Raw genomic sequence first — 15,655 nt, forward strand, 5'->3', positions numbered from 1 at the left:
TTAATGGCTTAATACAACAACCAATTTATTTTCTTAGTGATTCTGTGGGTCAGAAATTCAACTGGGCATAGAGAAGATGGCTCACTTCTGTTTCATGATGTCTAGGACCTTGGCTGGGGTGGCTTAAATGGCCATCAGCTGTGACTAGGTTGGCTTGTCTGGAGTTTCAGTTCTAGCTGGTAATGGGTGCTCAGTTGAGACTGTCAGCATGAGCACCTTGGTTCTTTTCCACCTGACTTGCATTTCTCATAGCATGAAGGCTGGGCTCTTAAAGGAAGGGAGCAAAGACTACACTTAGAAGTCCCAGAACATCTTATATTCATTATCTGTTGCTGTGTAATAAATAATCACAAAACTTAATGTCTGAAAACAAGCGGTCATCACAATTCCTGTAAGTCAGAAATCTAGAAGTGACTTAGCGAGGTACCTCTGCCTCAAAGTATCTCATAAAACTCCAGTTAAGGTATCAGCTGGAGTTGTAATCGTTTCAGGATTCAATTGGGGTTGAAAGATCCACTTCCGGGTTTACCATGTGGTTTGACAGGCTTCAGTTCCTCATGGGCTGTTGGTCTTAGGGCCACAGTTCCTCACCATGCCATGTAGGCCTCTCCAAAGGGCTGCTCATCACGTGGCAGCTTGCTGCCCTCAGCAGAGTGATCACAGAGACGGCCCCTTGAGATGGGAGCTACAGTCCTTATACCTACTCTTAGTAGTAAGTCAGCAAGTCCAGCCCACACTCAAGGGGAAGGGATTATGCAAGACTGAATACCAGTAGACAGGGACTTTGGGAGTCCTCCTCTTAGAGACTGTCTACCACAATGTGACTTATGCCCCATTCTATTGGTTACCAGAGTCATTGGGCCAGCCCACATTTTAAAAGAGAGGAAATATATCCACTTTTAAAGAGAAGATCTGGTGGTGGCCACCTTTGCCTACTAAGTTAAATATGTTTTCATTAACTTGAGATTAAGTTACCCAGTCCCTTTCTACAGAAAACTTCATTTAGCCTTCTCCCAGGATGGACTGTCTTTGGCCATATGTAGATTCAAGAGTTCTTGTCCCAAACCCAATATCAGGGTTTCATAGAGCCAGTCATGGCAGCACAGTTATACCTAACACTGTCCTAAGTAGACTTTGGCAGGCCCCCACAAGTAGCCCCTGCATCTGACCTTTTGTCTGCTATCTCTCTTCCATGAGGACATTTCTGTATTTCCCTTTATAAGCCTATCTAAATGTTTAATCCTTTAGATCTATGATATTGGCCACTTACCTTTCTTCTAGGTTATAGAATATAGACCATCTTTGGGCTGGTTTCTCTCTAAAGATATCCTACCCTTATCCACATTCCTGCCCCCAAACAAACACCTGAAAATAGTTAATGGACCTTGAAGTCTTGTTTTCTCAATTTGGGAAGGTAGTAAATTGTATATGACATAAAATTTGCCATTATAAACATTAAAAAAAAAGTTTTTTTTAAATTTTTTTTTGGGGGGGCCTACAAAAGCAGAAAGGGAGAGAGAGAGGGAAAGAGAATGAGAATGAATGAATCTTAAGCAGGCTCCATGCTCAGCACAGAGCCCAACATTGGGCTCAATCCCATGACCCTGGGATGGTGACCTGAGCCGAAATCAAGAGTTGGATGCTCAACCGAGCCATTCACGTGCCCCTGCCGTTATGACCATTTTTCAGTATACATTTTGGGGCATTTGTTACAGTCACAACGTTATACAACCATCACCACTATTTCCAAAACATTTTCACTACCCCAAACAGAGACTCTGTCCTCATTAAGCAGTATTCTCAATTCTCCCATCACCCCAGCCCCTGGTAACTTCTAATCTATTTTGTCTCTGTGAGGTGGAATCATACAGTATATGGCCTTTTGTGTCTGACTTATTTCCCTTAGCATAGTGTCTTCTAGGTTTATCCATACTATAACATTAAAAGATTATGCTTCCTTTACTAAGACTGAACAATATTCCACGTGTGTATGCTGTGTGCATGTGTGTGTGTATGAACATTTAATAGAAATCACAAGTAAAGCCATCTAGTTCTGGGCTTTTCTTTGTTGGAAGGTTTTTTATTACTGATTCAATCTCCTGACTTGTTGTAGGACCATATAGACCTGTTTCTTCTTGAGTAAATCTTTGTAGTTTGTGTTTCTAGGAATTTGTCCATTTTAACTAGGTTATCCAGTATGTTAGTGTATACACACATCAATATTCTTCATAGTATTCTCTTCTAACCCTTTTTATTTCTATAAATAAATTTCTCTTTCATTTCTAATTTTAGTAATTTCAGTCTCTTTTTCTTTATACTTTTCTTCATACTTTAAGATTTCAGTCTTTTTAAATTTATTAAGTTTTCTTTTATGACCTGATTTATGATCTAAGCTAGAGAATGCTTCATGTCCCCTGTGGAAAATGCATATTCTGCTGTTGCTGAGTGATGTGTTCTGTATATGCCTGTTAGGTCTAATCAGTTTAAAGTGTTTTTCAAGTCCTCTGTTTCCTTATTGATCTTCTGTCTTATTTTTCAAGCCATTATTGAAAATGTCTGTTGAAGTCTGCAATTCTTATTGTAGAACTATTTATCTCTCCCCTCAATTCTGTCCATTTTTGCTTCATATATTTTGGGGCTCTGTTGTTAGGTGTATGTGTGTTTATAATTGTTAAACCTTGATGAATTGAACATTTTGTCTCCTGTATCATATAGCAATTTTATTTTTAATTTTCTGAGGAGCCTCCATACTGTTTTTCCATAATGGCTGCACCAATTTGCATTCCCAGCCAACAGTACACAAGGGATTCTCTTTTCTCCACATATTGCCAACACTTGTTCTTTTGTCTTCTTGATGATGGCCAGGCTAACAGGTATGAATGAGGTCATGTCATTGTGGTCTTGATTTGCATTTCCCTGATGAGTAGTGATGTTGAGCAACTTTTCATGTACCTATTGGCCATGTGGATATCTTCTTTGGAAAAATGTCAGTTTAATTTCTCTGCCCATTTTTAATCAGATTGACTTTTGTTACTAAGTTGTAGGAGTTAAGTATATTAGATAAAATTCCTTATCCAATATATGAATTACAAATATGTTCTCCCATTCCGTAGGTTGTCTTTTCATTTTGTTGATTATTTATTTTGCTGTATGGAAGCTTTTTAATTTGATACAGTCCCCCTTAGTGATTTTTCTTTTGTTGGTTGTGCTCATTTAGTTCTTTGTTCATGGTTTCCTTTAGCTCCTGAGCATATTTAATACCGTTGATTTTGCCTGGTAATCCCAGTATCTAGGCTTCCTCAGGCACAGTTTCTGTCAAATTCTCTTTTTCCCATGAATGGCCTTATTTTCCTGGGTTTGTTTTTGTTGTTGATGTTGAGAACTGCACATTTGAATAATATAAAAGATTCTCCCCCTCTTCAAGGATTGCTCTTAAGGGCTGCAGTCATCCATTTGTGTAGTGACTTTTCCAAACTATTTTTGTAAAGTCAGTTCTTTGTTGCATGTGGACACTAAAGTTTCTGTCCTCTCTGCAATCAGCCTGTGACCTGACAGAGATTTTCTTAAATGTCTGGATCTTTAAAAATGGGGGAGGGTGCTGTATGTCTCTTCAAATCTTACAACAAACACCCAGAACAGAAAGGAGAGGCCAAAGCAAAGGCAGTAGTTCCTCCAGGAGCCTCCAAACCAAACAAAATACACAGCTAGCTGGCTTCAGCTAACTGCTGTAGGAATGGGGGAGAGTATGTGGTTTACATCTGCTGCTCTCTTCTCAGAGTTCAGCAGCTCCTTCATCAAGTGCCCTCCCTCCCCCCCCCCCCCACCCCGGTTGCTATAAGTGTCTTATCAATTTCTAGTGTCTCAAAATGGTTGGTTCTATTTTTTTCCAGTTTAATGGTGGTTTCAGTGGAGGGACTGATCTCTGGAGTTTCCTATTTGACCATTTGCTTTTTCAAAGTCAATTTTTTAAAAAACTATAAGGGATACCACTTCCTTCCAGGTTGCAGATGGCACAGTCTTTAACTTCTGCAGAGACACACTAATGATTTGGGACGTGAGCAAAGTAGTGGGAATGATCTGTGACATAGCAGATATTTTGCACTGATATGAACAGAGCCAGTCCAGTTTTGAATTAGAAGTTTGTGGGCTCTCCTAGGTCAGACACTGTGTGAGGGGAAAAAAATCTAAGAGCTGTAAGATAACCTACCACCGTCATCCTACTCTAAGTTACCACAGTAGGTTTCATTTAAATTCTGTGTAACTGCTATGCAAGTTATCTACTTTTATCCTTTGTTCATTTTGTCTTCGCTATTACCTTGGTATAGCCATTTCAGAATGGATAGAGGAATTTTAGGCTGCTGGGTAGCAGGTTGGATCTTACACCTCTACTCAGATATTCTCTGTATCATCCAGGATGATGGAGAATAAGGTACTAATGTGCTTTATTAATGATTTGAAATAGTCAGCTGCTTTGAAGAGCTAAGATTACATGTGGGTAATTTTGTAAGTTTCTTTTTTTTTTTTTTTTAAATAACATAGCAGGGGGAAAAAACTCTCTTTCAAAGATTTAAGGTCATTGAGTTAACTGGTTCATTTTCAGACATTCAGAATAAAAACCTTTCCCAACTCTCCTACATGGGCATTGTTGAAGAGTGAAATAGTGCCATCCAACTAAGCGATCAATGAGATGTAATAAAGTCTCATTTTAGTAGCAAATGAATGAAACTAATGAATACATTTGCCTTGTATTAACGCTGCTAGGCACATACCAAGTACTCAATAAATAGTTGATTAATTGAACCCAAAAGTAATTAAAACGGTTTCTTTTTATTTCACTGATTTTTTTTAATGATTATGAATCATCATCTCAATCTTTTGTACCTACTCAGAAAAATCAGATTTAAGTTTCAAAGGGTTGATTTAACATATTTTCAAGTTTGGCTTCAGGAATGTGATGTGGCTGAAGGTAGCTAAAGAGGCTGGTGACCAAAGCCAAATCACAGAATATTACTCTAGGCACGTGTCTGGATACTCTTTTTCCACCTTATCTCATTTGATCATATCACATCTGGCAAAGCAATGAAGCTAAAACATGTATTCTGCCTCCAAGGGTAGGAAAAAGGCCCCCACAATATAGGTGAATTTGGGTTGGGGGTTGCAGAACTTGGAGGATAAAACAAAACAGGAATTTGGACCACCCCCTGCCCTCCCCATCCTGAATGCTCTACTAACAATGCTAGTAGGGCACCCTGAGGACTGCTGCATATCGGTTCAAGTCCTGCTCATTCCCTAGCCCACCGGGCTTTGCAGACACACCCAAGCGATCAGGTTGAGAAGTCAGTTACTTGTAGAGTCCACTGCATCTCTTCTCAAGGGCAGGAGCAGTGTTAACGCTGAGGCCTGTGACACAGTCTGCCTACGTCAGTCCAGGAGGCTGGCAGACGTCAGCTGTGAAATGTAATTGCTTGCTGTTGGCCGACTAACAAGAGGAAAGTTACTGTGAGGAGGACTGTTTGGAGCCCTGCTCAGCCCCAAGGGGTGAGGGGAGGGGAGCAGGGTGTGGCCCATACCCAGCCCCAGTGATGGCCTGTTCTCCTCCAAGCTGGCTAAGAGTGCTAATGCTTTTACCAGCCTGTTCTGCAGATTGTAGAAATGCAGCAGGGGCATGGAGGTGGGGAAGCTGTCCAGAAACAAGAGGCACAAAGAAATACAAACGGGCGTATTTTTGCTTAGTTGTTTAAGAGGTTGGAGTTCAGACCCGCTGGAGGTCAGACTTCTTTCCCCAAAATACTTAAATCTTCCCAAAGGGTCCAGAAGTAGATTTTCCATCTCCGTGCTACTGCATGTTAGTGGAAACAAAGATAGGAGCCTGAAAATATACCTTTCTTTCAAAAAAGCACAAAGCCTGAATGCCTCTTCTCAAGTTGTAATGGTTTCTAAGGCCCATGCCCTGTATAAAGGCAGAAATAGCTCAGGGAGTCTGTATGCTCAGTTGGAATCATGACTGAGGAATGCTTAGTGTTACCCCAGTAAAGCTGTTCTTTTCAGCAGCTTAGGAAATCAGGGCACACTCTGTTGAACTTTGCACTTATCCGAGGGCTGTCCTGTGTTAGATGTAAGGAACTGCTTCTGTCTCACCTCTGCTGGTTATGGTGGACAGATAACAGGTGTAGCTGTTCTAGGATGCACTTTGACCAACAGTACACCTTCAGTCTGGTAATTAATGGTAAAGGAGATACCACCATCTTTATTTGAAAGAAGGCAATTAAAACATGCCTCCAGTGAACATGCTGAGCAGAACCAGAAGGAAACCCAATGTATTTTATGACTTCACATGAGTAGAAAGCTAGAAGCATTAGCAGTCTGGTGAATTAATTGATCATTGTTGAAGCTGGGTAATGGGTATATGGAAGTTCGATACATCACCTCTACTTTTACATATTCTCCATAATAAATTAAGTCCATGGAAAATGGCATCTACTTTGTGAAATTAGAAAATATAAAAAGCCAGAGCTATGTCTTTAAAATGTGGGGGCAACTTTATAAGAGATAACAGTATAAATTAGAAAGCTGCCTCTAAATCTTTAACAAGGTAAGAAAGCTAGAACTAGATAAAGCCCTGCCCTTCATGCCTTTTACACTGAGTCATTTTCACTACCTGTCACCTAACATACAGGCAATTTTTTTTTCTTTCTTTTTTCTTTTTAAAGACATCCCTCAGGGGCACATTTCTTTGTATGTATACAACATAATAACTGAATACAGTACAATAGTTGATTATATGCCAGACACTTCCTAATGATGGAAGTCATTGACTTCAAAGAGCTTACATTCTAGGAAGATAGACACGCAAGTCAAATGAAGCACAGCATGGCGACCGGAACAACAGGACTCTAAGTAAGGGAAGCAGCTAGCATGGAGAGAGATGCTATGAATTCTAGCTTCTTTGTGGATAGGAGAAGTATATTCCGAGGTCTCCTGGTGGTGGGTTTGTCCAAGTTGAGGGTTCAGTGTGGAATGAGCCACTCATCCTATTCCTTCTACCTTATTTCCTAAATTCTCTGGACAAATTGAGTTCTCAAAACACATTGAAACATCTATAAAATGGAGTGCCCCTCTTGAGCCTTTTTCTTTTTTTTTTTTTAAAAATTTTTTTTTTCAACGTTTTTTATTTATTTTTGGGACAGAGAGAGACAGAGCATGAACGGGGGAGGGGCAGAGAGAGAGGGAGACACAGAATCGGAAACAGGCTCCAGGCTCTGAGCCATCAGCCCAGAGCCTGACGCGGGGCTCGAACTCACGGACCGCGAGATCGTGACCTGGCTGAAGTCGGACGCTTAACCGACTGCGCCACCCAGGCGCCCCGAGCCTTTTTCTTAATTGAGATATTATATGCAATAAAGTACATTTTAAGTGTACCACTTGATTAGTTTTTGCATGTGAATTATATTCCCATGTAACTATTAGATTAAGATGGAACTTTTTCAGCCCTCCAGGAGACTCTCCTTCCCTCTTTCAGTTCATACCATCTTCCAGATGTAACCAGTACTCTGACTTCTAGGACCATAAAATTAACTTTACCTGTGTCTGCACTTTGTGTTGATGGGATCTTTCATATGTGCTTTCTTTCATACATGTTAGGCCTTTGAGGTTCATCCATGTTCTTGCAGATAGCTATAGTTCCTTTTTCCATTCTGTGGGTGAAAATATAATTTATCCATTCTACTACTGATAGATATTTGGGTTATTTCCTGTTTGGATATTATAAATAATGTCTTTTGTTGGATATAAGCATTCATTTCTCTCTTCACTCAGGAATATAATTGCTGGGTTATAGGATGTGCTTATGGAACGAGAGCTTTAGGAAATAGTACAAACAATAAAGTGGTTGTACCCCTCTGGGGGTTCTGAGCTGTCTTCCTATATTCAGTGGGTGTGTGCTACTATCTGACCTGTATTCTGTGTGTGTTTTCCTCTTGCTGTATCCCAAGCCACAATGTTGAGTAGAAGTAATGATTAGAATGTAATCATTACATTCTAGACAAGGTGAAATTGTGCAAGATAGAATATCAGTAATCCTATTTTTTTTTTTTTTTAATTCTAGATAACATACAGTGCAATATTGGTTTCAGGAGAATTCAGTGATTCATTACTTACATACAACACCCAGTGCTCATCACAAGTGCATTCTTTAATACCCATCACCCAGCTAGTTCATTCCCAACCACCTCCCTCTGTCACCCCTCAGTTTGTTCCCTATCATTAGGAGTCTCTTGTGGTTTCTCAGTAATCCTTGAATTAAAAGGGAAATTGTCCAGTGACCTGTCATCACATGATATAGTACTGTTACTTCCATTGTGTCAGCTTCAATTCAATTTTCTAAACACTTAAACTTTCAAAGGAGATAGGAAACAAAACATGGTGGGAAAGTCCTTTTCCTAAGTAGCAAATGTTTGGGCTAAAGAACTAGGCTAGACTTGAAAGAGCTAACAGTTCTTTGGGTTTTTGGTTTGTTTTGTTTTTTGGGTTTTTTTTAATTTTTTTATATAATTTATTGTCAGATTGGTTTCCATACAACACCCAGTGCTCATCCTAACAGGTGCCCTCCTCAGTGCCCATCACCCACTTTCCCCTTAAACCGTCATCAAACCCTCAGTTCTCAGTATTTAAGAGTCTCTATTTCATGCACAATACTCAGCACTAGGAATACAAAGTAAAGAAAAAGGTAAATAGAACTCGTACCACTTAGGGAGGCCAACAGTGGCACAGTCCACCGTGGGGAGTTCTGGGGGGCAGAACACTGTAAAGAAAACCGCAGTTGTTTTCATTCACATTACACATGATACTCTGAATACCTATGCTACTGACACCGAATGTAGGGTGTTTCCACACATCAAGCAATTCTGCCACACCAGCTGTGTGTCCTGTAATTTAACTCTATTCTGACACTATCTACCTGGAGACAGCTTCAGGTCCCACAGGTTAAGGGCTCAGGCCCACAAGAATGTCCTCACTTCAAATGCCAATTGCAAGTCCAGGTTGTTACCAGTGCTTCTGACCTATAAATGGAGGTTTCCACCACCCCTTTCTTAGGTTTGATTAGTTTGCTAGAGGGAACAAGCATAAGCAAAGACCTGGAAGCTAGAAAAAGAGCCAGACATGTGCAGAGAACTTAAAAAATTTAAAATTCACCAAGGCTGAAGCATAATTTTTAAGAAGAGAGGTGTAGCAAGAGATAAAGCTAGAAATGTAGTTGGGTACCAGATCGTAAACAGCTTTAAAAGAATAATAACAGCCAATGTTTCTGAGGAATTGGCTTTTTTCAGACCCTGCACTAATCACATTCCATAGACTATCTCATTTAATACTCAACATCCTGAAAACTTAAGTACATTATTACAGAGGATAAAATAAAGGTTCAGGGTTCTCTTTTTTTGCTGGGTCTCTGTCTGGTTTGGGAATCAAAGTAATGCTGGCTTCATACAATGAGTCTGGAAGTTTTCCTTCCCTTTCTATTTTTTGGAACAGCTTGAGAAGGATAGGTATTATCTCTGCTTTAAATGTCTGGTAGAATTCCCCAGGGAAGCCATCTGGTCCTGGACTCTTATTTGTTGGGAGATTTTTGATAACTGATTCAATCTCTTCTCTGGTTATGGGTCTGTTCAAGTTTTCTATTTCTTCCTGTTTGAGTTTTGGAAGTGTGTGGGTGCTTAGGAATTTGTCCATTTCTTCTAGGTTGTCCAGTTTGTTGGCATATAATTTTTCATAGTATTCCCTGATAATTGCTTGTATTTCTGAGGGATTGGTTGTAATAATTCCATTTTCATTCGTGACTTTATCTATTTGGGTCCTCTCCCTTTTCTTTTTGAGAAGCGTGGCTAGAGGTTTACCAATTTTGTTCATTTTTTCAAAAAACCAACTCTTGGTTTCATTGATCTGCTCTACTGTTTTTTTAGATTCTATATTGTTTATTTCTCCTCTGATCTTTATTATAATTTCTCTTCTTCTGGGTTTGGGGTGTCTTTGCTGTTCTGCTTCTGTTTCCTTTAGGTGTGCTGTTAGATTTTGTATTTGGGATTTTTCGTGTTTCTTGATATAGGCCTGGATTGCAATGTATTTTCCTCTCAGGACTGCCTTTGCTGCATCCCAAAGCATTTGGATTGTTGTATTTTCATTTTCATTTGTTTCCATATATTTTTAAATTTCTTCTCTAATTGCCTGGTTGGCCCATTCATTCTTTAGTAGGATGTTCTTTAACTTCCATGCTTTTGGAGGGTTTCCAGACTTTTTCCTGTGGTTGATTTCAAGTTTCATAGCATTGTGATCTGAAAGTGTGCATGGTATGATCTCAATTCTTGTATACTTATGAAGGGCTGTTTTGTGACCCAGTGTGTGATCTATCTTGGAGAATGTTCCATGTGCACTCGAGAAGAAAGTATATTCCGTTGCTTTGGGATGCAGAGTTCTAAATATATCTGTCAAGTCCATCTGATCCAATGTATCATTCAGGGCCCTTGTTTCTTTATTGATTCTCTGTCTAGATCATCTAGCCATTGCTGTAAGTGTTCACTCCTCATCAGAGAAATACAAATCAAAACCACACTGAGATATCACCTCACGCTGGTCAGAGTGGCCAAAATGAACAAGTCAGGAGACTATAGATGCTGGAGAGGATGTGGAGAAATGGGAACCTTCTTGCACTGTTGATGGGAGTGCAAACTGGTGCAGCCACTCTGGAAAACAGCATGGAGATTCCTCAAAAAATTAAAAATAGATTTACCCTATGACCCAGCAATAGCACTGCTAGGAATTGACCCAAGGGATACAGGAGTGCTGATGCATGTGCCCCAATGTTTACAGCAGCACTTTTCAACAATAGCCAAATTATGGAAAGAGCCTAAATGTCCATCAACTGATGAATGGATAAAGAAGATGTGGTTTATATGTACAATGGAATACTACTTGGCAAGGAGAAAGAATGAAATATAGCCTTTTGTAGCAACGTGGATGGAACTGGAGAGTATTATGCTAAATGAGATAAGTCAGGCAGAGAAAGATACTGTATGTTTTTACTCATATGTGGATCCTGAGAAACTTAAGACCAGAGGGAAGGGGGGAAAAAAGTTACGGAGAGGGAAGGAGGCAAACCATAAGAGACTCTTAAATACTGAGAACAAACTGAGGGTTGCTGGGGAGTGGGAGAGAGGAAAGTGGGTTATGGGCATTGAGAAGGGCACCTGTTGAGATGAGCACTGGGTGTTGTATGGAAATCAATTTGACAATAAATTATATGGAAAAAAAAAAAGTTCAGGGAAATTAAGTAACTGACCCAGGCCACAGACCTGTAAAATGGGTCCAGGTCTTAAACCCAGATCAAACTGATCCAGAGCCTGTCCCCTCTTAACCACGCCAGTAGACACTACCTTCCTTATAAGCCATGCATTTATCCTCCTGTGAACTCTCAGCATCTTCTGTGGGACAGTATTTTATTTAGAGGGATCACTTAGGATAGTGTTTCTCAAACTTAATATGTAGATCCCTTTTAAAAAAAAAGTTCATAGATCTTTAGTATTGACTTAAATCAGCTAATGTTGCTTAAATGCATGCAAACTTAAAACAGGTATGAACTTCTGGTACTTACACTGTTCATACATGAAAGAAATATGCCAGTTAAACAAAACTTTAATAAAATGCAAATTAAGTAGCATTAATTTAATGTGACCAATATTCTGTTGAAATTGTCGCTCACGATGAGGGCGTGTTGCACTGACACTGAAGCACAGCTTCTTTTCGTTCAGTGCCCCTTCCCTCTCTAGGCTCTGTGGAGACCCCATTTTCCCCTGTCTCCCCTCTCTTTCACCTTCCGGGGAACTGTGATACTGTTTGGTTCCATTTAGAATGTGGACAGGTCACACTTAAATCCACCTCCTCCCATGGTGTGCCAATAGGACTGAAATACACAGGCTCTAAAATACAAAGTTTCTATGGTTTAATACAGCCTGTATTCAAAATGATAAAAATGTTCCAAACTTGTTAAAATGAGGTTCGATCTGGACTGGAATTTGGTCTGTGAATATGAGGGGGTGGAGCTGAGAGAGGAGCATCTGCTGGCCTTTGAGGGTTTTTACAGGAGTTTACGCTTAATACTCTTCTTTCTTTGGTTTTCTGCTGCCTCACAGGGGTCGGCACCAGGAATTATTACAGAAAGATTGGCTACAGACTACAAGGGCCGTACATGGTAAAGACGCTGAAATAATGGCCACACCGACCCACCTTGATGCAGTGTCCTCCCTGGCAGAAAATAAAGATTCAAGATACCTTGACTACTCAGCAGAGAGGCCGAGCAAAACAAATGGACCTACCCTGCCTCCCTGGCAAGGAGCTTCACCCTCATCCTGCAGCTGCAGAGACTGGAAACTGCGTTCAGGGCCAGGCCAGGCGCCTGCCGACCAAGCCCACCAAGCCCCTGGTGCCCAGAGCTGCTGCGTGTTCTTGAGTCATGTATCCAGTTTCTAAAGTGTGCATGAAGCCTGCAGTTGATCTACCATGACTCATGCACAGTGACGAAAGCAAATTAATCAACTCATTTGGACACCATAATTCATGAAGTAAAGCTAGCTATTATCATTTGAGGAGTAAACTTAGGAGTAGGTTATTTATATACTGTAGGGACAAAAAGGCTGGAACATGAAAACTGTCAGGCTTTGATCTCTGGCCTTTATATACATTCCGGCACAAGAAAATGAGCTCTTGTTTTAATGGAAATAATTCTGATTCCCATGCTGATGTTTGAAATAACAGTGTGATGAGGAGAGAGGAATTGAAGTTGTAGGTTTGTGTGTGAAGCTTGAAACCAGCGTTTCTCATGTGGGGGTCCCCCATCCACTCTGGGCCCTTACAAACACCCTTTATTTTGCACTTTTTCTTGTCTGTGCTCCCCCTACTCTAGACAACTGCAGAACAGCGTGGGCAGCAGCATTTGGTTTCCCCTCTTGTGTGTCCTGAGCAGGCAGAGTCTGACATGCACATGCCTGAGCTTGTGTGGCCCTAAGTCAAGGTTCGCTTCCACAGAAGCGGTTTCCTGCATTATGATTCTTTAAGAGGGACTTTGGCTTGTTTTAAATGAAAAAAGATAAGAGTTCAACTCCTATCAAAGCAAGAAAGTGGAAAATCCACTTTCTGCATTTGGCCCAAATCCAAAAATAGGAAAAAGATTGGCTTTTTCGAAGGTTTGTATTCAAGAACTCCTCTTTGTAACTTCCAGGTAATCTGCAGAAGAGACCCAGCCTGGAGAGGGCCAATTCTTAAGAGCATGGCTTAAACCTGTGCCCCCTGGCTTCTGTGGCATTTTACAAAGCTTTATTAAATGGAATTGATTCCCCTGAAAAATAAAATCTTCAACATATAGAGAAGACTCATGTAAGGTTTTTTCCCCTCTCCCTGTTACACATGTAGTGACATTTGCTATGAATTTGCCGGTTTGGGTTTCCAATCTGCGATGCTATTTATTTCCTCCTTCGTGCTGTTTGCCTTTTCATCCCACTGCCACAGGGCAGATGACACTGGCTCTCTTGGGGGCTTGTGGAGCTACAGAGGCTTTCCGGGAGTATAGGGGATTTAGCTACTTCTCAATTATCCTTGTTTTTCCTTTAAAAACAAAACTATCAAACTAACAGCACATGCGCCACACTAGCTGTTATCACACACCACTGGGGATGACAGAATGGAGAGCGTGCTGACCCAGGCTCACCTCTGTCCACAGTGTGACCCTGGCTTACACAAGAGTTTCTGGGCCTCCATTTTCTCATCCTCAAGGTCCTATTTACCTAAATGTATCAAAATGTGTAATGTACAAACAGATCTTTTGTAAAAATGTAAACTTATCCTAAAATGATAATTTAGAGCAAGATTTTAAAACAAATTGCCTAGGAACTTGCCTGTTTCTGAAAGTGGATATCAGCCAATGTTCCATCTGGATTTTCATCTCGGGGCTCGGAAGAATACCTCTTTCCAGCACGTCCTCAGCCACCTTCAGAATGAGTCTCCTAAGTTTGTGTGAAAGCTGCAGAACTTTCAAATCTGCACAGGGAGCGTTGGGGTGGCAGTCGGGGGCTCCTGCAAAATTCCTGCAGCCTCTCTGCCACTAGAAACTTCAACTGCTCTTCTGACTGCCAAGGGCTTTTCTAGGCATGTGTGTGGTGCTTGGCACAACCACGGCCTGGCCCCCCTCGGAGATACGTGCTCCCCAGTCCCATGGGCCAATTCCTAAGACAGATCAAGGAAGTGGGATCCTGCCAGCCTCAGCACGGAACCTTTAAAGCTGCAGCCTGTGGGGCGCCTGGGTGGTTCAGTCAGTTGAGCATCTGACTTCCACTCAGGTCATGATCTCACAGGCCACGAGTTCAAGCCCCACGTCGGGCTCTGTGCTGACAGCCCAGAGCCTGGAGCCTGCTTCAGGTTCTGTGTCTCCTTCTCTTTCTGCCCCTCCCTGCTCGTTCTCTCTCTCTCAAAAATAAATAAAACATTAAAAGAAAAGAAATTTAAAAAATAAAGCTGCAGCCTGTGTTACTGATCTATATTCAACGAGTCCCTAGCAGCCACCTCAAGCCCAAAGCTTTTGGTTCACCTTGTTCTATTACCTGGAGAGGTTTTTGTTTTAATTAAGCCATATCAAAAGCAGACTGAAATCTGAATAGAAAATGAGATTTTAAAAATAGGTCATCACCAAGTGAAGGGGCGTGGCAAAGATACAGTTTCTAAAACTTAGGAATGAATGAACACTCTTTAAAGGAAGGAAGAGTTCATTCATCTAAGTCACAGGTTGCCAATCATCAAATCCATGCTTTGAGGGACAAGAGACTCGCTGAGACTCTAGAACAGCAAAAAAACATTTTAAAACCTCACTGTGATTCTGGGGGCTTCCCGGAATGATGTGGACGGCCAGTCTCCCACGTGTGTGCTGGTGGCTGTGTCCACCTAGGGAGTCCCTCCAAGGGAGCTTAGCTGCCTTTTGGGGTGTGAAGCAGGGTGGTGCCACACTTGTAAACATGAGAATTGCACGTACCAGCAGTACATTTCTCTTTTTTTTTTTTTTTTTTTAAATTTTTTTTTTTTCAACGCTTTTTATTTATTTTTGGGACAGAGAGAGACAGAGCATGAACGGGGGAGGGGCAGAGAGAGAGGGAGACACAGAATCGGAAACAGGCTCCAGGCTCCGAGCCATCAGCCCAGGGCCTGACGCGGGGCTCGAACTCACGGGCCGTGAGATCGTGACCTGGCTGAAGTCGGACGCTTAACCGACTGCACCACCCAGGCGCCCCAGTACATTTCTCTTTAATTCTGTGAAGGCAGTCCCAGAGACTAAGCTTACAAAGAAACTCATTTTAAAATCCAATTCATGCCCTATCAGAAGTAGCAAACTGGGGGCGCCTGGATGGTGCAGTCGGTTAAGCGTCTGACTTCAGCCAGGTCACGATCTCGCGGTCCGTGAGTTCGAGCCCCGCGTCAGGCTCTGGGCTGATGGCTCGGAGCCTGGAGCCTGTTTCCGATTCTGTGTCTCCCTCTCTCTCTGCCCCTCCCCCATTCATGCTCTGTCCCTCTCTGTCCCAAAAATAAAAAAATAAAAAACATAAAAAAAAAAAAATTAAGAAGTAGC

General features: G+C 41.4%; 1 protein-coding gene across 1 annotated transcript in view; it reads left to right on the forward strand.

The window, feature by feature from the left end:
• Positions 1-14,552, forward strand: part of ELP3 (elongator acetyltransferase complex subunit 3) — a 99,742-nt gene extending 85,190 nt beyond the window's left edge. The window contains exon 15 of the mRNA XM_058720771.1: positions 12,180-14,552. Within this exon, the coding sequence (XP_058576754.1) occupies positions 12,180-12,256 (77 nt within the window). The 3' untranslated portion in view covers positions 12,257-14,552. The remainder of the gene's footprint in view (positions 1-12,179) is intronic.
• Positions 14,553-15,655: the final 1,103 nt, after the last annotated feature.

Source organism: Neofelis nebulosa, chromosome 3, assembly GCF_028018385.1.
Source record: "Neofelis nebulosa isolate mNeoNeb1 chromosome 3, mNeoNeb1.pri, whole genome shotgun sequence".
Taxonomy (NCBI): domain Eukaryota; kingdom Metazoa; phylum Chordata; class Mammalia; order Carnivora; family Felidae; genus Neofelis; species Neofelis nebulosa.